The sequence below is a fragment of the Mauremys reevesii genome, linkage group 10, assembly GCF_016161935.1.
Source record: "Mauremys reevesii isolate NIE-2019 linkage group 10, ASM1616193v1, whole genome shotgun sequence".
Classification (NCBI taxonomy): Eukaryota; Metazoa; Chordata; order Testudines; family Geoemydidae; genus Mauremys; species Mauremys reevesii.
In genome coordinates this window covers 44,003,360-44,025,363 of record NC_052632.1, presented here as the reverse complement: position 1 = coordinate 44,025,363, position 22,004 = coordinate 44,003,360, and the positions used below count along the sequence as shown (strand labels likewise).

The following is a 22,004-nucleotide window of genomic DNA, read 5'->3' as shown; positions in this document are numbered from 1 at the left end:
AGCCATCATAGAATCATAGAAGATAAAGATTGGAAGAGACCTGAGGAGGTCATCTAGTCCAATCCCCTGCTCAAAGCAGGACCAACCCCAATTAAATCATCCTGGCCAGGGCTTTATCAAGCCAGGACTTAAAAACCTCTAAGGATGGAGATTCCACCACCTCCCTAGGTACCCAATCCAGTGCTTCACCACCCTCCTAGGGAAATATCCAACCTAAACTTCCCTCACTGCAACTTGAGACCATTGCTGCTTGTTCTGTCATCTGCCAGCACTGAGAACAGCCTAGCTCCATCCTTTTTAGAACCCTCCTTCAGGTTGTTGAAGGCTGCTATCAAATCCCCCCCCCCACTCTTCTCTTCTGAAGACTAAATAACCCCAGTTCCCTCAGCCTCTCCTCATAAGTCATGTGCCCCAGCCCCCTAATCATTTTGTTGCCCTCTGCTGAACTTTGTCTAATTTGTCCACATCCTTTATGTAGTGGGGGGCCCAAAACTGGAAGCAGTACTCCAGCTGTCGCCTCACCAGTGCCAAATAGAGGGGAATAATCACTTCCCTCGATCTGCTGGCAATACTCCTACTAAGGCAGCCCACCTTAAGATCTGCTATAGTGTGGCCAGGGAGGTTGAAGTGTTCTCCTACAGGTTTTTGGAAACAGATCAACAGAGCCAGACGTGTACCCAGAAGCCTCCTACTGCAAGACAAACCCAAGAAAGAAACCAACAGGACTCCACTGGACGTCACATACAGTCCCCAGCTAAAACCCCTCCAACGCATCATCAGGGATCTACAACCCATCCTGGACAATGATCCCACACTTTCACAGGCCTTGGGTGGCAGGCCAGTCCTCACCCACAGACAACCTGCCAACCTGAAGCATATTCTCACCAGCAACTGCACACCGCACCATAGTAACTCTAGCTCAGGAACCAATCCATACAACAAACCTCGATGCCAACTCTGCCCACATATCTACACCAGCAACACCATCACAGGACCTAACCAGATCAGCCACACCATCACCGGTTCATTCACCTGCACATCCACCAATGTAATATATGCCATCATATGCCAGCAATGCCCCTCTGCTATGTACATCGGCCAAACTGGACAGTCTCTAAGGAAAAGGATAAATGGACACAAATCAGACATTAGGAACGGCAATATACAAAAACCTGTAGGAGAACACTTCAGCCTCCCTGGCCACACTATAGCAGATCTTAAGGTGGCCATCCTGCAGCAAAAAAACTTTAGGACCAGACTTCAAAGAGAAACTGCTGAGCTCCAGTTCATCTGCAAATTTGACACCATCAGCTCAGGATTAAACAAAGACTGTGAATGGCTTGCCAGTTACAGAACCAGTTTCTCCTCCCTTGGTTTTCACACCTCAACTGCTAGAATAGGGCCTCATCCTCCCTGATTGATCTAACCTCATTATCTCTAGCTTGCTTCTTGCTTGCTTATATATACCTGCCCCTGGAAATTTCCACTACTTGCATCCGAAGAAGTGGGTATTCACCCACGAAAGCTCATGCTGCAAAACGTCTGTTAGTCTATAAGGTGCCACAGGATTCTTTGCTGCTATTAATGAGGATATTGAACAAAACTGGCCCAAGGACCGACCCTTGGGGCACTCTGCTTGAAACCGGCTGCCAACTAGACATGGAGCCATTGATCACTACCCGTTGAGCCCGATGATCTAGCCAGCTTTCTATCCACCTTATAGTCCATTCATCCAATCCATACTTCTTTAACTTGCTGGCAAGAATACTGTGCAAGATCATATCAAAAGCTTTGCTAAAGTCAAAGTATATCACATCCATCGCTTTCCTCATATCCACAGAGCCAGTTATCTCATCATAAAAGGCAATCAGGTTGATAAGGTATGACTTACCCTTGGTGAATCCATGTTGATTTTTTTCTGATCACTTTCCTCTCCTCCAAGTGCTTCAAAATGGATTCCTTGAGGACCTGCTCCATGATTTTTCCAAGGACTGAGTTGAGGCTGACCGATCTGTAGTTCCCCAGATTCTCCTGCTTCCCTTTTTTAAGGATGGGCACTATATTTGCCTTTTTCCAATCATCTGGGACCTCTCCTGATCGCCACGAGTTTTTAAAGATAATGGCCAATGGCTCTGCAATCACATTAGCCAACTCCCTCAGCACCCTCAGATGCAGTGTATCTGGTTCCATGGACTTGTGCTCATCCAGCTTTTCTAAATAGTCCTCATCCTGTTCTTTCACTACTGAGGGCTGCTCACCTCCTCCCCATACTGTGTTGCCCAGTGCAGCAGTCTGGGAGCTGACCTTGTCTGTGAAGGCTAGGAGAGGTGTGCTACTATGCTCCCACTGCTCTCCAGGAGCAGAGAAATCCTTAGAAACGCTTTGAGTGAAAGGCCCTCTTAAAATTGTATTCTGACCCTGATTTTCTTTGCTCTGTTCCTATGTCAGGGGGAAAGAGGAGCATGCAAAGGTGGCTCTAAGCTATCCTCTTGAATTTTGCATCATGCCAGGGGCCTACCTCACCCCCAGAACAACTGAGAGCAGCCCCCAGACTGCTGGAAGTTGTGCCAGTTGTAAGAGCCTTCTATGGGCCATTTCACCAGCAGAGAACAGCTGGAGTGCAGTGCGCTCTGGTCAGATCTCTTCTCACTTCCTCCGTCCCTTAATGCATTTCATACCCTGGGGACTGGGAGGGAATCCAGCATAGAGCTGGGGAGAAGCAGAGACAGACACAGGCAAACTCTGTGTCCCAATGCTGCCAATTCTCACAACTGTAGTGCGACTCCGTCTGTTTTTTTTCTTAAAGCCCCAGCCACTGGAGTTGTGATTACCTGAGACTGTTTCATTTTTTAAAAAGAAAAGTTTCTAGTTCTCATAATTGCAGAGAAAAGCTGGAAAATGTGACCCTTAATGGTGCAAACAGCAAACGCCAAATAAGAAACCCCCCCCCAAATAACTTTTTAAAGTCTTGTGATTTGGGGGGCCTGACTCGTGATTTTCAAACACCTGGGGCTGGCAATGCCATAGCAGTCACAACACTCTGAAGCTCTTCTGTAGCAGGTAGATGTACACCAGCTGTAGGCAGGTCTCAAGATGACTCACACCCTCTGCCCCCAGATTGTTGAATCTAGCAATAGCGCAATTTCTGCTAATGAATATACGTGGGTCTTTTAGAGAGCTGCTCCAGTTGTAATACCACCTAGCTCGTATAGAGTGTGTTTTTCATCCATCGGTTTCAAAGTACTTTACAAAGGAGGTCAGTATCATTATCCCGCTTTTACATATGGGGAAACTGAGGCACAGAGTGAGGAAGTGATTTTCCCAACATCACCCAGCAACCAATGGTAGAGCTGGAAATAGATCCCAGGAGTCCTGAGTACTGGTCCAATGCTGTCTACTAGGACATATTGCCTCTCTGTACAACTACTTTACTTTGGGTCAGAACAACCATGTGCAGAGCAATCGAAATTTCTAAAAGGCTTTGATTATGCCTGCTACAGTTCTCTGCCCTCTGGCCCCAACAGAGCAGATGCTGTGCTTTCCAGGACAGACCCTCAGCTACTGTAAACTGTCAGGTCCATTGACTTAAAGGGACTTAAGACCATTTACACCAGCTGAAGCTATGTCTCTCCATAGTCAAAGAGCAGCTACCTACATTCAGTGAGTTTAGATTGAGAGCAACAAAGAACAAAAGTCAGGTCCCCAATGGAGAGCTCAGTGTGTGTCATCTCCTTGGTTACAGTCTGCAAAACTCTGCTTGCACAAAATGGCAGATGCAAATTGAAGACTCCTAGAAATATAAGGATGCAGTATATACCCAAACAACACCCCCAGGGGCAGGGCAGTGCTATTATCCCCATAGTACAGAAGGGAAGCTGGGCACAGAGAGACTAAGGGTATGTCTACACTATGAAATTAGGTCGAATTTATAGAAGTAGATTTTTTAGGAAGCAATTTTATGCAGTCGATTGTGTGTGTCCCCACTAAGCGCATTAAGTCGGTGGAGTGTGTCAACAGTACCGAGGCTAGCGTCGGCTTTCAGAGTGTTGCACTGTGGGTAGCTATCCCACAGTTCCTGCAGTCTCCACTACCCACTGGAATTCTGGGTTAAGCTCCCACTGCCTGATGGGGCAAAAACATTGTCGCGAGTGGTTTTGGGTATATGCTGTCAGTCGCCCCTCCCTCCGTGACAGCAATGTCAGACAATCATTTTGCGCCTTTTTTCCACGCAGACGCCATACCACGGCAAGCGTGCAGCCCGCTCAGCTCAGCCGCCACTGTTGTGTCCTGAGTGCTGCTGGCAGCAGACGGTGCAGTAGGGCTGCAAACCATCATCACGCTTCCGCTGCCACTCTACTTGCCTGCTCTGGCAGCAGACGGTACAATAGGGCTGCAAACCATTGTCACGCTTCCACTGCCACTCTGCTCTCCTGCTCTCCTGCAGATGCCATACCATGGCAAGCATGGAGCCCACTCAGATCACCGTGGCAGTTATGAGCACTGTAAACACCTTGTGTATTAACCTGCAGTATATGTAGCACCAGAATCTGCAAAAGCAGGCAAGGAGGCGATGGCAGCGCGGTGATGAGAGTGATGAGGACATGGACACAGACTTCTTTCAAAGCATGGGCGATGGCAATTTGGACACCATGGTGGTAATGGGGCAGGTTCATGCCGTGGAACACCAATTCTGGGCCCAGGAAACAAGCACAGACAGGTGGGACCACATAGTGTTGCAGGTCTGGGATGATTCCCAGTGGCTGCAAATCGTTCGCATGCATAAGGGCACTTTCATGGAACTTTGTGACTTGCTTTCCCCTGCCCTGATGTGCCAGAATACCAAGATGAGAGCAGACCTTACAGTTCACAAGCGAGTGGCAATAGCCCTCTGGAAGCTTGCAATGCCAGACAGCTACCAGTCAGGCAGGCATCAATTTGGAGTGGGCAAATCTACTGTGGGGGCTGCTGTGATCCAAGTAGCCAAGGCAACCACTGAGCTGCTGCTATCAAGGGTAGTGACTCTGGGAAATGTGCAGGTCATAGTGGATGGCTTTGCTGCAATAGGATTCCCTAACTGTGGTGGGGCGATAGACGGAACGCAAATCGCTATCTTGGGACCAGACCACCAAGGCAGCCAGTACATAACTCAAAATGGGTAGTTTTCAATGGTGCTGCAAGCACTGGTGGATCACAAGGGACGTTTCACCAACATGAATGTGGAATGGCCGGGAAAGGTACATGACGCTCGCATCTTCAGGAACTCTGGTCTGTCTGAACGGCTACAGCAAGGGACTTACTTTCCAGACCAGAAAATAACCATTGGGGATGTTGAAATGCCTATAGTTATTCTTGGGGACCCAGCCTACCCCTTAATGCCATGGCTCATGAAGCCATACGCAGGCACCCTGGACAGTAGTCAGGAAATGTTCAACTATAGGCTGAGCAAGTGCAGAATGGTAGTAGAATGTGCATTTGGACATTTAAAAGCACACTGGTGCAGTTTACTGACTCAGTTAAACCTCAGCGAAACGAATATTCCCATCGTTATTACTGCTTGCTGTGTGCTCCACAATATCTGTGACAGTAAGGGGGAGACATTTATGGCGGGGTGGGAGGTTGAGGCAAATCGCCTGGCCGCTTATTATGCGCAGCCCGACACCAGGGTGGTTAGAAGAGCACAGCAGGGTGCGCTGTGCATCAGAGAAGCTTTGAAAACCAGTTTCATGACTGGCCAGGCTATGGTGTGAAAGTTCTGTTTGTTTCTCCTTGATGAAAACCCACCCCTTTCATTGCCTCTACTTCCCTGTAAGCCAACTGCCCTCCTCTCCCCCTTCGATCACCGCTTGCAGAGGCAATAAAGTCATTGTTATTTCAAATTCATGCATTCTTTATTAGTTAGGCACAGAAATAGGGGGATAACTGCCAAGGTAGCCTGGTAGGGGTGGTGGAAGCACCGGGTGGAGTGGTGAAGGAGGGGAGGAGGGAAGGACAAGGCCACACTGCACTTCAAAACTTATTGAATGCCAGCCTTCTGTTGCTTGGGCAGTCCTCTGGGGTGGAGTGGTAGGGTGCCTATAGCCTCCAGCGTTCTTAGGCGTCTGGGTGAGGAGGATATGGAACTTGGGGAGGAGGGCTGTCGGTTACACAGGGGCTTCAGCGGCGGTCTGTGCTCCTGCTGCCTTTCCTGAACCTCAACCATACGCCGGAGTATATCAGTTTGATCCTCCAGTAGCCTCAGCATTGCATCCTGCCTCCTCTCATCATGCTGCCACCACCGCTCCTTTTGCTCTAGCCATCTATCTTCTCATGCGTCCCTCCTGTCCTCACGTTCATTTTGTGCTTTCCTGGACTCTGACATTGTCTGCCTCCACACATTCTGCTGGGCTCTTTCAGTGTGGGAGGACTGCATGAGCTCAGAGAACATTTCATTGCGAGTGAGTTTTTTTCACCTTCTTATCTGTGCTAGCCTCTGGGACGGAGATGATAGGGGGAGCTTTGAAACGGGGGGGATAGTTCAGTGGTTTGAACATTAGCCTGCTAAACCCAGGGTTGTGAGTTTAATCCTTGAGGGGGCCATTTAGGGAACTGGGGTAAAAATCTGTCCAGGGATTGGTCCTGCTTTGAGCAGGGGGTTGGACTAGATGACCTCCTGAAGTCCCTTCCAACCCTGATATTCTATGATTCAACATTTGCAGCTGCAAGAGGAAAAAAAGGGAGAGTTGGATTGACCATTTAAAATGAGTTGGCCATTTAAAAGGAGGGGCTGCAGTTTTTGGGTTAACATGCAGCACAAACCCAACTAACCCCCCCCACACACCCAATTCTCTGGGGTGATCTCCTCACACCGCATGGCTAACAGCAGGGATGATTTCTTTTCAGCCACAGGCACACAGCCCAGCAGGAACAGCCACCTCTGAATGTCCCCTTAATAAAATTCCCCTATTTCAACCAGGTGACCATGAATGATATCACTCTCCTGAGGATAATACAGAGAGATAAAGAACGGATGTTGCTTGACTGCATTCCAGTAGCTTTACTGGCCACGAATACATCCCAAGTCTTCAAGGCAAATTAATCATTAAACACACTTACTTTTAAACCATGTATTATATTTACAAAGGTACAAGCACCAGAGGGGCCTTCTCCGCCTTCAAGATCCGGGAGCCTGGGTTGGGAGGGTAATGTCTCCAGGGTGATATACAGTTTCTGGCTGTCAGGGAGAACCGTTTCTCCGCTTGCCTGCTGTGCGCTATCTTCAGCCTCTTCCTCCCCAAAATCTTCATCCCTGTTGCATGAGACACCCTTGCAGGAGTCCGCATACAGGGGTGGGGTAGTTGTAGGGGCACCCCCTAGAATTGCATGCAGCTCATGATAGAAGCCACATGTCTGGGGGTCTGGCCCAGAGCGGCCGTTTGCCTCTTTGGTTTTTTGGTAGGCTTGCCTGAGCTCCTTAAATTTCATGCGGCACTGCTGCGGGTCCCTATTATGGCCTCTGTCCTTCATGCCCTTGGAGATTTTTTCAAATATTTTGGGACGGAGTTCTGATAGCACGGATTCATCTCCCCATACATCGATCAGATCCAGTACCTCCCGTTCAGTCCATGCCGGAGATCTTTTGCGATTCTGGGACTCCATGGTCACCTCTGCTGATGAGCTCTGCATGGTCACCTGTGCTGATCAGCTTGAACTGCTGGCCAAACAGGAAATGAGATTTAAAAGTTCGCAGGACTTTTCCTGTCTACCTGGCCAGTGCATCGGAGTTGAGAGTGCTGTCCAGAGCAGTCACAATGGAGCACTCTGGGATAGCTCCCAGAGGCCAATACCGTTGAATTGCATCCATACTACCCCCAAATTCGAACTGGCGATGTCAATTTCAGCACTAATCCCCTCGTTGGGGAGAAGTACAGAAATCGATTTTAAGAGCCCTTTAAGTCAACAAAAATGGCTTCGTTGTGTGGATGGGTGCAGGGTTAAATCGATCTAACGCTGCTAAATTTGACCTAAACTCATAGTGTAGACCAGGGTAAGTGCTTTGCCCAAGGTCGCCCAGGAAACTTGTGGCGGAGCAGGGACTAGAACCCAGGTTTCCAGCTAGCACTTAAACCACTGGAACATCTTTCTTCTTTGTAATCCATCCCTATCAAAACCAAAACAGAAAACCCACCCACAGTGCCTGCTGCTCCATTAATAATATTTTGTACATTATTATATACAGTATCTTTCATCTGAGAATTTGAGTATTTTACAGTTGTCAGGTAAGTATCGTGTCTCCATTTTACAGATGGGGAAACTGTGGTAGAAGGAGGTGACTTGACCTGCTCAGGATCATACAGCAAGTCAGTGACAGTGCAGGACAAAGACCTCAGGTGATCTGACTCCTAATCCTCTGTTTTAAGCACTAAACAATGCTGCCTCTCTGTAGCATCCCAGTGCTGAAGGCAAGTGGATGTCTGGCCCTCAGATGTCTGGGCAGGGCACCTGAGGCAGGAAGCTCAAATGATGCCCCCATACCTCCTTGCTTGGGCCAAAACTTTGAAAGGTCTCAATTCTGCCTTCTTCCTGTTCTACTCCTCTCATGGTACTGCTCTGCTACCTACCCCAATAAAGAACTAACAGCTTAAAATGCCGTTTTCAAAAATTTTAAGTAACACAACTTTCAAATGCCTGAAGAGCAAATGTAAGTTCCCTTGTCTGCATAGTAAACACTGTCATTTTTATTTGTTTGAATAATCAAAGTGGTGCTTTCCTTGCCTTCTTGGTTGCAAAGATTTGAACTGCTTCCTGCTGAAGGTCCACAGTCTGGGCCAGCTCATTCTCTATTGAGATAATTGCAAGGCCGACCAGCCTCTCCTGTGTCATTGTGGAGCGTAGTTGTGTTTTTATTAACTTCAGCTTGGAGAAGCTGCTTTCTCCACTGGCAACTGTTACAGGAAGTGTTAGAAGTATGCGCAGAGCAACAAAAGCCTTTGGAAAGAGGGTGGTCATCTTATTTGTGCACATATATTCCAGAACATCCTTTGGAGTTGATCCTGGTGAAATGAATGAGACCTGCATGGGACAAAAAAAGCTCAAGGATTTAATTCTCGGATCCGTGTCTGTACTCCTCTGTTCTTTCCTCTCATGTTGGCACCATTATCATAGCCCTGACTTCTCATGTCAGCTTTTGCAAATCCCGTATCTTCCAGTTTTTTAAGAAGCATGTTTGTCATACCAGCTCCAGTAGTATCATCAATGTCAATACATTCTAAAAAATGCTCTCTGACAGTCACCATTGCAGGGACATTTTTACTAGGTTCTGTTGTTGTTACAAAATGCACCATTAAAGACATTTGTTCTGTATGGCTGATGTCAGGTGTGCAGTCCAGAATAACAGAGTAATAGCTTGCTGACTTCAGATCTGCCACAATCTTCTGTTTTACTTTTGTTGCCAGTAACTGTATGATCTCATTTTGAATTGTTTTTCCAAGGTAGTGGTATGTGTACATTTCTTGGGTGGTAATTCTTCTTAGATGCTCCTAGAGTACAGCATCAAACTCAGCCATCAGCTCCACAATTTTAAGGAAGTTTCCATTGTTTGGAACATACAGCTGATCCGAAGTGCCACGCAGTGCTAGGTTTTGGGTAGCATGCATTCTCACAATGGCAATGAGCCTTTTCAGAACATTTTGCCAGTAAAGACACTCTGTTGTAATCTTCTCTTGATGCTGATCATCTATGGTGGCCTTTAACCTTAGCCTCATCTCAAGCTCTTTCCACCTATGGAATGCTCTCTGGTGATTTGCTGCCTTCTCAGGGCATGCCAGATTTCTAGCCAGATTTTTCCAGTCCTTTGTTCCTGTAGAACCTAATGTGGCTGGAACATTAGACTGGAAGAGTTTGCAACAAAAACAGTATGCAGCATTCTGGGTTTTTCAGTACATAAGCCATGGCCTCTCCACTTTGTCACCATTGGAGATTTCACGCCAGTAATGTGTTGAATGGAAACTTCCATTTTCATTGTCTTTGGGGAACATGACGTTTTTCACTTGCTGTGGCCCATGCAGTACAAGGAAGTCCCTCAGGCTACTGTTCAAGTGGGTCCACAATCCTGGATCATTTAGACTTAAGGAACTAAACTCAGCAGCAGCTGTTTCTTGCACCTCCACCGCACTCTTCTCTGATCTACATTTTTCTTCAGGAATGTGCATGGTTACATCCATTTGAGATGGAGATATGGATGCTGCAGTAGCTGCCAGGTCACCTGCACTCTGACTAACTGGAAGATCAGGCATCTCCTCACCACTCACATCCTCACTGGGGCCGGAAGGCTCACCGTGAACATTTGTGTCTATGTATCTCAGGAGAGCTCCCTCCTGCTTAGATAGAGAAGCTTCCTTTGATATTCTTTCTTTTTCTGAATGATGCCCCAGAGGGGCGTTTTCTTCTTTCATCATGACTGCTGTTCTGTGCCAGCTATAGTGGCTCTCAACACTCAGTTGAAGGGGACAAATAAGCAGGCTGGAAGCAGGGCCTGAGTGAGGGAAGATATCAGCATCTTAAGGGCCTAACTGGCTCCTACTACTTCAGTTGACAGTCTGTTCTCTTCAAGTGGGTTCAAGGAAGCAGCAGGAAACAGGAAGCTCCCTGAGAAGCTGGTGTTAATCAGTCCAGGCTCCTGGGGGTGCTAGAGAGGTACATAAGAGGCTCCTCCTCCTCCTCTCTCCCTGCAGCTCCTGCTGCTTTCTGTTATTCCCTCTCACCTTTTCTCCTGCCTGCCTGTTATGTCTCTTGTGCCCTCCTTCCTCCAGCACAGCACTCCACCATCTCTGTGCAGCTAGAGCAGAGAGAATACATATGCACCAGCAGCAGACACAATTTTCTACACTCTGGGTCCTACTGGTGCCCTCCCCCCTCCCCAGTCTGGCACCTGAGGCGGTCACCTCAGTTCGCTTCAGGGTAAGGCTAGCCCTGAGGCTGGGGGGGAGAAATATTCATCATGTGATTTATTTAAATATGGTTAATGAACTTCCTCAAATAAATTATTCAACAAGTACAATTTGACCATTCTGATTTTAGCCAACATGTTAAAGTCTTCTTCTCTTATGCAAGGGAAACGACAGACACCCATCAAGAGACAACTAACAAGATTTTGGACAAGAAAAGAAATTGATTTGGGGGCCTGGTCTAGACACGGGGTTTGTGCTGATGTAATTATAGGTATGTTACACCAGAGCTGAAGGTGTCATTTCCAGCGTCAGCGTACAGACCCACGTGGCTCTGATCAAGCTAGTATGCTAACAATAGCAGTGTAGTCCTATGGTCTGAGCAGCGCAAAGTGCTAGTGCAGGTAACATGCTGACAGTGTAGGGGCCATATCCAGGGCTTCTTTGCTCTGCCAGCCATCATCAGCTGCAATATTGGCCCATTAGAGCCACTGGCAGCCAGCTAAGTTAGAACAGGAGAGCAGCCCAGTGCACAATAGCCCAGGATCAGAGGATTGCAAAGGCCACTTTCACTCTTGAGCTGTGCTGCAAACTCCTTGCTCTAGCCAAGGATCTGACCTGGTGTGTTTACTATTCAGTCTTCATAATAAAGACACAAAATGTACCTGAGCCTCCCAGGAGCTAGGTAGCTGTGCAGAAGCCACCAGAATAAAGTGAGAATGTTGAAAATGAATGTAGATTCAAAAAGTAATTCACTGACCCAAATTCTTAAACTACAGCCACTGGCCTCCGAGTGAACTGGAGGTAGAGAGCCAGAATGAACATAGCATTGCAGCTAATCTCCCCAGGCTCTGTGCAGAATTTTAACAACAGAAAGCTCATTTTGATGATTTGATAGAACTATTGTTGAGAGCTGATTCTTTTCATTAAACCACATGGCCCTTTTCCTTGGGATCCTTTGTGTGTTATCTACAGTCAGGTGAAGTGTGTGGCTTTTCAATTCTTTATTAAGAGAGAACTGTCTATTAGTTAAGCTCCAAAATTTCAGAGACATCACTGAACTTCAGAGCTCTTATGACTGCATTGGGCACGTCCTCTGGGTTCTAAATACCATTTTCTTTTTCAGACCATCACTGTGTTGATGAGAAATTGTTTTTTTGTGGGACTCATACTATTTACTACAATTATTTATTATTTGTATTATGGGGTTCTCACAACAGAACGCAGCCACCAACTCTTGCTGGTGGCGGCTCTGACAATTTTTCTTAAAATACTTAATTAACTTTAGGAAAAACAAATAAATATGCACATCTACATGTCCAAATCATTGTAATCTATCTATGTATGGGTTTTTCTCAGACTCAATAATAAAAAAGTGTACAGTTGTCTCTATTTTTTATTGGACCTAAAGAGAATAGAAACACAAATAAGGTGCCTTGAATATTCTTGTCTTTTTTCTTATTGTTTCTTTTGCCCTTTTTTTTTTTTAAAAAAAAAAGACTTGCTAGTTACTAAGCATGCTGTGAAAAGTGATACAGAGGCAGCAGAGGCCACAGGTGACGGGGCACTGGAGGAGGCAGCAGGGGGGCAGAACTGATGGGGGGTGAGCTTGGGCCAGAGCACATCACCACATAGCCAGGGAATGGAGCCCGAAGCCCCATGTCCAGGGGATAGGGCCTAGGGACAGAGCCTGAAGCCCTGTGGCTGGAGCCTGCCTCCCAAGGGCTGATGCCTGACCCCACTGGCCCCGGGAAGGTGGGGAACTCACTGGCTGCCTGCTCCTCCAGCTTGTGTCGCTCCAGAGGGAGGCAGGGCCCAACCACTGCTGGTGGTCCCTGGGAAGGGGCTGCTACTTTGCCCTTCTTCCCCGCCCCCCCACATCACTGCCCAGGAGGCCGTGGCCACAAGAAAAGCCCCTGGTGGCTGCATGAGGCTATGGTGGCCGCATATGAGAAATGCTGTCTTAGGACCCCCAGTTCTGGACCAGGACCCCCTTGTGCTAGGTGCTGTACAAACAGAACACCAACACAGTGTATGCTCCAAAGAGCTTGTGCAATCTAATTATGATGCACCACTGGTGTGTCCATATCTTTGCTAATGCAACTTTAATAAACCAGCTCATGTATCTTTGTGCACCACTGTCCTCTACTGGATGGTATCAGAACTGCTCAACTATGTGTCAGAGATCCTGTATTACTCACACCTAGTGAAGAGTCTCCTCTACTCAAGTGGCCAGGGGCTGTGCTTTTTGGAGACGGAGGATCTGAGTTTGATTACTGCTGCTGCCATGAAGTTCTGCATATTCAGGTTTAGGAGTCAAACTGGAACAAGTATCAGAGGGGTAGCCGTGTTAGTCTGGATTTGTAAAAGCAACAAAGAATCCTGTGGCATCTTATAGACTAACAGACGTTTTGCAGCATGAGCTTTCGTGGGTGAATACCCACTTCTTCGGATGCAAGTCTTGCATCCGAAGAAGTGGGTATTCACCCACGAAAGCTCATGCTGCAAAACGTCTGTTAGTCTATAAGGTGCCACAGGAAACTGGAACAAGTGTGTATTATATATATTATATCAGTTCTTATACCATGCTCATCACCATAGTGTCGGATGGACAGAAGGTCTAGAAGGATGAAGTCTTGACATCACACAGGCTTTGTGCTTCCAGCGCTGAAATGAGAGGAAAATAGATTATTCTGTCCAAGCATCCTACTGTGGTTCACTGAACAAAACTGTGGTACAGAATAGCATTACAGTTCAGATTACACAGAGCTACTTAGAGAAGCCAGATTAATCAGCCTTTCATCACTATGTTTGCAGATTTCATGTCAAGGCAGGTGAAATGACAATAAATCCAGAGCAAAGAAACTGATCTGTAGTCAGAGCAGTTTAATAAAGAAAGAAGGAAGAAAAAAGTCATTGCAGAAACATCTCCCTAGAAAACTCCCCTCTCCTGCCTTGCTCCAGCTTTGGCTTGTGTTTCACTCACAGGTTTAGTTACTGTCAGAAAACCATCTTTCCTCAACTAGGGCATCACCCTGTACCTATTATGGTCTGACACTGCATGGGGCTGCCCCACTGGAAACAGCCAATGAGCCACACACATGGTCAGAGGAGAGATGGGTCAGTGGAAAGGTGTGTGAGGGTATAACATGCTGCTGGGGTGCCCAGAGCTGCGTGCCAGTGTGTTCTCTCTCTGCCTCAACAGGAGTGAGTTTTGCTGGTGACTAGCTTGTGTGCTAGCTTCCTGCCACACCAGTCTGTCTGCCTCCGCCCCCCGCCCAGCCAACTCCTCAAGGAACTTCCGGCCCAGACCTCACTTAGTAGGTACAATCAGTGAACTCCAGCATCTGAGTGCTCCAGGGATGTTTCTCTGCAGCGCACAGCCCCACATCATGGTGCAGTCACAGAAGATATTAAGTTCACTGCTCTGTTAAAGAGTCAGTACATCACAGCTTATTAATTGAACTGGGGTAAATACACTGTTCTCTTCAAACACCACCCTGAACTGGTTTATGGTAAAAGTAAAACAAGTTTATTAACAAAAGAGCATGGGTTAAGAGACACCAAGTAAAAGCTAAAGGTAGAGCTGGCTACAAGCAAATAAAAGTGAAAATACGTATCTAAAATCTGAAACTTAATCTAGCAAGATACCATCTTTGTGCAAGATGGTTTCTCTCACCCCCAGTCTCCTTTCCAGCCTGGCCAGGAGCTATCACAGACATGAAAGCACTCAGTTTCATTGTTTCCTTAAGGTGAAAGATTGAAATGGATTCTCTCTCTGTTCCTTGTCGCCCCAAAGGGATGTCTTTGTGTTACATGTCAGGAAGGCCTCCTGGGAACTCAGTCTCCTCTGTCTTTCTGGGGTGCAGAGCCATGTTAATTCTCTATCTCTTGTGTTCCACCTCACAGTAAGGCCCACTGGTTTAGCAGCTTTGATAGCTGATAGCAGCTTTGTTTACAGCTAATATGTAAATTGAGGTAAACCTCCCTTCCTTTGTCTGGGGGCAGACTCCTCTATCACCTTTACCTAGGTTAGGCTGTCTTTGACTTAAACAACGTTCTAGTAACATTATACAGAGAGAATTCATAACTTCACATATAAGGTTAACACATGCATTTTACAATGATATTAATAACCAGCATGTTATTAGCTTTCATGTGATACCTCCCACGGCATATTGTATACCAGTATTATTGCAGTAGTGTGTAAATGCAGGGGGGCCTTGGCTCACAGAGGGTAAGGATGTATTAATGTACTGCGAAGTAGGAGCTCTCGCTATACTGCTGTCACAGAGTGCAGGCATTGAACAGTTAGGGCCTTCTCCTGCCTCTCAATCTACCTGGGCAACAATCATTAACATCCCAGGGGTCTGCTGTGGAGTGAGGGCAGGTGTGTCTGAGGTCAGAAGCGGCTCAAGCACAGAAGAGCAAACTGGAAGCCAAGTGCAGCTGACACAGGATGAAGGAGTGAGGCGAGGAGTTTGCTGTGACGATGGAATCACAAAGCAGATGCTGGTCTAGCACTCTTGGGGAGGCTGCAGTAATCACACCAGCTTCTTCTCCTCCTCCTTTCATCTCTTCTCACTTCTAAGCTTCCTCAGCCCAGTTTCTTGATAAAGAAACCCACTATACTATATCCACAGAACTACTAACGTTCAGCCACGGGGTTGGAGTTTGATTGTCTCCTTGAAGGCACTCCCCCCACCCCATATCTCCCTCTCCACACCCTGGCCTTGCAACTGTGTGGGAGAGCTCTTTGTGCCCCTGGCTGGAATTTGCACCTGTGACTCCAGAAAACTCATTATTGCAAACCTGAGGTGTTGCCCTCTCAGACATACCCTTTTGATCCTTAGCGTGTTAGCCAAATTCTTGCTTAAGTAATTCCATTTTGTTTCCTACCCTGCAATTTCAATTGGGTAAGTTCTTGTTTACATCCTCACTAGAACTGTTGTGTAGTGTTGCTGTGCACTGCTGAAGAGCTGTCCCATTGCATCCCAGAAGTGGCCACACTCTTGTCCTGCATAAATTTGAATGATGATGGAAGCATACAGGGTCTGATTCTCCATTGCCTGCAGCTCATATAGCTATTTACACCAGCGCAAAACACTACCAAATCCAAATTGTAGCTTTTCACAGCTATTTTGCACTGGTGTAAATAGCTACATGAGCTGCAGGGAGAATCAGGGCTTGTCTATCCTGGTGATACGTGTAGCAGTCACTCTCGTTCTATGGCAGGTTTTCCAGATCTTGACTCATTCTTGTAGTTCTTTTCTGCACCCTTTCAGCTTTTCAACAGCCTTTTTGAAGTGTGAACACCAAAATGGGGCACAGTATCCAGTAATGGTCTCACCAGTGCCATGTCCAGAGATAATACCAGCTCCCTGCTCCTAGTTGATATTCCCTTGCTTATGTATCCGAGGATACCATTCTTCCTCTTAGCTACAGCATTGCACTGAGAGTTCATGTTTAGATGGTTACTTACTGTGACCCCTAACTCTTTTTCAGTCACTGCTTTCCAGGCTACAGTCCCCCAGTTTATAAGGGTGACCTATATTCTTTGTTCCTCGATGTATGACCTTGCATTTGGCTGTGTTAAACTGCATGTTGGCTCACCTTACCAAGAGATCCAGGTTGGCCTGTATTAATGATATGTCCTCATTATTTACCACTCCACCAATTTTTGTGTCTTCTGCAAATTTTACCTGCAGTGATTTTATATTTTCTGCCCAATCATTGATAAAGGTATTGAATAGCCTAGGGCTGAGAACAGATTCCCTACAGGATCCCACTAGAAGCATCCCCACTGGGTGACAATTCCCCACTTACATTTACTTTTTGCAGTCTGTTGGTTAACCAGTTGCATTGATTTTGTATAGTGCTAAATATTTGTATCAGCATGTTATGTGGGACTAAGTCAAATCCTTAGAACTTTGTCTACATGTGAAAGTTAATCTGGAATAATGATCTCAACAAAGAATGACAAGTTTATCTGACAAGCCCTATTTTCCATAAACTTTGTTGACTGGTATTAATTATGCCAACATTCTTTAATTCTGAAGATGCGAGGTGGCTGTGGTGCCAGAGTTCAGGATGGAAGGTGTTTACAGATCCAATCTGCCATCCTGTGCCTGTGTCTGATTCAAATTCTGCAAACCCTCTGGGAGGAAGGGTGTTTGTCAGTCTTGGTTTTAGATGGGAGCTGAAAGTGCAGGCAGGAACCTGGGGCACTGAAACAGAATGAGAAAGTTAACGAATTGGTGTGGAGCTTGAGGAAAGTTTTTTTGGGAGGAAGGTTAATACCGCTTTTGATTTAATCCAAACTGGCTGGTGCCTTGGGACGCCATTGTATGCTCACCTTGAACCCCAGCCTCAAGACAAGCTGCCATGCACACGTGCACTCCTGAGTGCTGCACGCAGGTTACTACTGACTAACCTGAGCCCTCCAAATCCTACCAGAACCAAGAAACAAAAGCTAGAGGGAGCCCCACAGGTAGCTGCTCTAATATCTTCAGGATGGCATCAGCTGGGAGTGTGGACTGCCCTTGAAAAGTCAAGTGGTGGATTTAATTGAAGCCAGTTTGTTAAGGATATGATACAAACTCCTATGAGCAGCAACTCCTCATGCAGCAATGCTGTAACAGAATAGTTTGTTTTCATTAGGCTTTGAGGATACAACTAAATTCTGATGCATCAGAAGTTCTCTTCCATTGAGAAGGTACCGTGCATAGGCGCCGACTCCATGGTTGCTCCGGGGCTGGAGCACCCATGGGGAAAAATTAGTGGGTTCTCTGCATCCACCAGCAGCCAAGCTACTCTCCCCCATGCCTCACCTCCTCCTCCCCTCCCCACCTGAGCGCACACCACATCCCCGCTTCTCTGCCTACCTCCCAGTGCTTCCCGCCCGGCCACCGCCAAACAGCTGTTTGGCCACTCCGGGGAGGGGTGGGGAAGGAGGAGCAGGAACACTCGGTTCATATGTTTGGTGTTTTCTTTGTAACCACCAGTACTACAGAGTAATTGTTTTAAATGGAAGTTGGGATTCTGAAGCACAAGATGATAACCTCCAGACAAAAAAAAGCCGTTTGCCAATCTGCCCCCTGACCTGGTCCCTTAAAACCCTGAGTGAGCAAGACTCCTCATGCCCCATGAGGCAAGATCTTATGGGACACTACTTGGCTAGAGGCTGTAGTGTATGTGAGCTTATTGGCTGTCACAAAGGTGCCATGGCACCTCCATTTGAGGGAACAAATGAGAATGGGACAATGTGGCCCTAAAATGAACTGGGAGGTGCAGGCAGTGGCCTTCAATTGATACCCACTGAAAGGTTTCCCCCTTGCTTTTACCAATCAGACTGATTATTCCTCTCTCCTTTTTTTTCTACAGGTAAGAAAAATTCCATTCTGCTGCATAAAGTCCAGCATGACCTCAACTCTGGTGTCTTCAACTACCAGGAGAACGAGATCATCCAGCAGATTGTGCAGCATGACAGAGAGATGGCACACTGTGCTCACAATGTCCAGGCTGCGGCCGCTGCAGCTTCCACACCAACCCCTGTCATCTGGACTCCACTGATCCAGGCGCCCTTGCAAGCTGCAGCAGCCACCACTTCAGTAGCAATAGCTCTGACCCACCACCCACGCCTCCCAACGGCTATATTCCGTCCTCCAGTGTCTGTCTTGGGTTCCTTGGGGCAGCCGTCCAGCCAGACACCGAGACAACTGAAAAGGCTTCAGTCCATTATACCATCGGCTGGTCCTTCCGCCGTAGGTTCTCCATCCAGCACGCCATCCCAGCTGCACACTCCAGGAGCTGAAACCCCTTCATCATCTTCCTTCCAAATCCAGCAGCTGGCAGGATTCACGGCCTCTGCTGGCTTAGGCCAGTTCCATAAGGCCTCGGTTGGATCTCCTTCCCCTGGCTCAAGCCAACAGTGCTTGGGTGGCACATCATCAGCGGGATTGAACCAGTTTCAACAGGCACCTTCAGGGTCTCCTTTAGGGACAGCTCAGCAGCAGCCACTTTCCAGCAACACTCCGCCTTGTGGGTTTGGCCACTTTCAGCAGGCCACCACTAGCTCTCCGTCTACTTCCTTCACCCAGCTCTCGTCAAACTCACCTAGCAATCTTCTCAACGAATTCCAGCCCACCATCCCCAGGCCACCGCAGGTGGGACAGTTACAGCCACTCACGGGAAGTGGAACTTTGGGAGGAATGAATCACTTTCAACCTCCTCCTTCTTCCAGTTCTCCATCCTCTAGCTTAAGCCAGCTGGCACAAGCCTCTGGAGGCTCCCTTTCAGCGCTGTGCCAAATCCAACCAAGTGCATTAGGCTCTGCAACTGGGACGATAGGCCACCAGGAAAGGTCACCTTTTGCCTCCATGTCTCCACTGCAGCAGCCTGGTGTAGCCTCCCCTTGTTACACCCCTTCTGGCCTTAGTCCTCCTAGTCAGAGCCCAGTGGCCACAAGAACTTTCCAGTGTGGCCCTGCCAGGGCCTCCGGCTCTCATGGATCTTTGCTCATGCCTCAGACCTCCAGCCCGCCTCCACTGGTCCTTCAACCCAAGAGCTCTCCACATTTGCCACCAAGACGCCTGAGCCAGGACATCAAGTTGATTTCTGCTTCCCAGCCATCTTTGCCCCAAGAATTGGCTCAGACTCTGAGCCAAAGCTCTCCTCTTTCCTCTAGAGAGTCTGTTCTGAGCTTCTTTCCTTTCTCTGGAGGAGGGTCTGGACTTCTCGGGAAGCCATGTAGCTCTATTCCTGGGCGCATGACTTTGCCGCGTCAGATGTCCTCAGGTTCTCTGCCACACCCACTAGTGTTTGGAGCCAGTGCTGTCATTGCTCCCTCCCTGACTGCTGGTGGGAGGAAAGAATCTGTTGTGCTCCCTGGGGAGCTAGAACCTGTCAGATCCAAACTGCCCTCCAATTTGTGAAGACCTCTTCTCAAAGCAGTTTCTGTCACTCATGCAATTCAGTTCCTGATCAGACTTTCACAAGTCATTGCTTTCCTTTTTCTTTCTTTCTTTGCCTTTCTTTCTTTAGGTTTGACTGTGATTAGCGATAAACAAAAAGAAGATAACCAGGTATTCTTAGAGCTATAGATTTTTGGTCACTTGATTTTATAGAATATTTTAATACATGGAGCAAAAGAAAATGAGGAAATTTAATCCACTGAGGTAACACACAAATACAATGTGTGCCTGAGCTGGAACTTGTGAATGATCAGCCATAGAGCCACCAAAAGGTTTTCCTGTTGAGACGCAGATCCCAGGCTGACATGGGCAGGAGAAGGAACATTGGGCCAGGTCCATAGCTGGTGTATTTTGGAACAGCTCCGTTTGAAGAGCTGTGTTGATTTGCAGCAGCTGGAGATCTGGCCTTTAGTGTCTTGATTTGGAGATCCTGAGCAGTTTGCTGTGCACATCGGAAGGTTCTGATTCCCCCATGGTTTTTCGTGTCCTGAGTGGATTGCAGAGGAAGTGGCGGAGGGTCAGTATTGCTAATGCAGTTCCCCATAGGGATTAAAATGACAAGGGCAAGGGGTTTGCTTTTCCCTTTCTTGGACTCCTTCTGGACAAGGTGAAGCACCTGGTGACCTGGCTATAGAAGGACCCTCTCTTCCTCAGCATTGCGGGCTCCAGCTTCTGATTTCTTCCCACCCCACAGATGTGTTAGTGGGAGAAAAAGCCAATCACAGGTCCATCATGGTAGGGTGGGGCTATGTCCCCTCTGTATTGCTAAAGAGTTTGGGGGCAGGGGAGGTGCGAGTCTCATCTCACTGGTCACTGTTGTGCTTTGCCAGCCTACCAGCAGCAAGGCTGCTGCCTTACAACTAGAACCATGCTCAGGGGCCTGTTGCTGATTTTGCATTCCAGCTGAAGGAAGTCAAAGCAAGTGGTGGGAAGAGGATGGTTCATTCGCCTCACCTCCCACAGTGTTAGCATCTCAGCTTCTGGGGACCTCTGCTTTGAACCACAAGAGAACACAGTAAAATTATGTTGAAAGGTAGAGTCCAGCTAGTTTCCATCCTGCCATTTCTGTGTTCAGGGAAGCCCCATGGTGTGGTACAGAGTGTCACCCTGATGCTCTGCCGGAGCCTGAGGGAGCCACCTGATTTGCATCTAAATTAATATAATGTAAAATATGTGTATGAAATGCTGCCAGCCGTGGCCTGTGCTTCTCCTCTGCCAGAGGAACAGAAATCATTTGCTTGACTTCACCAGCAATAATAACCTGCAGTTGATTGGCTGTGGCTCCACTCTGCAATGACAGCACCATCAGACATTGTCGGATCCTGCGGGCTCCTTGGGCTACATCTTGGGTTCCTGATGTAAGGCAATCCAAGCAGGGACAGGACAATAACTAGAATCCTGGAGAGATTTCAGCCATTGGATGTGCACAGAGCTGAGATGCTGCAGCCTTTATCTCTAGAGCAAATATTTCCTCTTGCTTTTCTTGTCTTTTTCTTAGACCAACAGGTGTCTCTGGTCACCTCACTGTAAAAGAGCCGAGCGCTCACCTTTTTTCTATCACAGGGTCCCATGTGCCCCTTCTTCCTCTGCCCTCTAATATCATAGATTCCTTCCAGTGCTCCCACAAAAGCAGGCCCTCCTGCCACAGTGCCAGAAAAACAGTAACAATCAGAGTAATAGCAATCCTCCTGTCTTTCCCCAGCCCCCTAAAAAACTGGCTGGCTGCTGGTTTTATACCGAATTGTTTGCAAAACTCTGACAGGTCTAGATCTCCAAAAATTGCTGCAAGTGTAACTGGGCACTCTTGGTTCAAGGTGCTTTGGTGGCTCACAATTAAGATGTAATCAGCTTTGGTCTTCCTTAAAGGGTCAAGGTTATGCTAGAAATTTTTTTCTACTAACTAAATACAGCTATATATGTGTGTGTGTGTATATATATAAGTGTATATGTATGTAGATACAATATACACCGCTATACACACACATAATATACACATATATATTCTAGTTTTAAAATACATGTCAGTTTTGACCTTCCTGTAGAGGCAATTGGCAGGTGATGCCTATAGAGTATATACCTTGCTTTCCAAAACGTATATAGGATCATCCGA

The 22,004-nt window shown here is 47.3% G+C and overlaps 1 protein-coding gene across 6 annotated transcripts in view; it reads left to right on the top strand.

The window, feature by feature from the left end:
- The window catches only part of HCN4 (hyperpolarization activated cyclic nucleotide gated potassium channel 4), a 166,116-nt gene extending 145,145 nt beyond the window's left edge, over positions 1–20,971 (top strand). For 5 of the 6 annotated variants that reach the window (XM_039493361.1, XM_039493366.1, XM_039493363.1 and 2 more), the window contains one exon: positions 18,306–20,971. In XM_039493361.1, coding sequence (XP_039349295.1) covers positions 18,306–19,855 — 1,550 coding nt within the window. In that variant the 3' untranslated portion in view covers positions 19,856–20,971. The remainder of the gene's footprint in view (positions 1–18,305) is intronic. The other variant, XM_039493362.1, reaches the window with a different exon arrangement.
- The last annotated feature ends 1,033 nt before the right edge of the window (positions 20,972–22,004 follow it).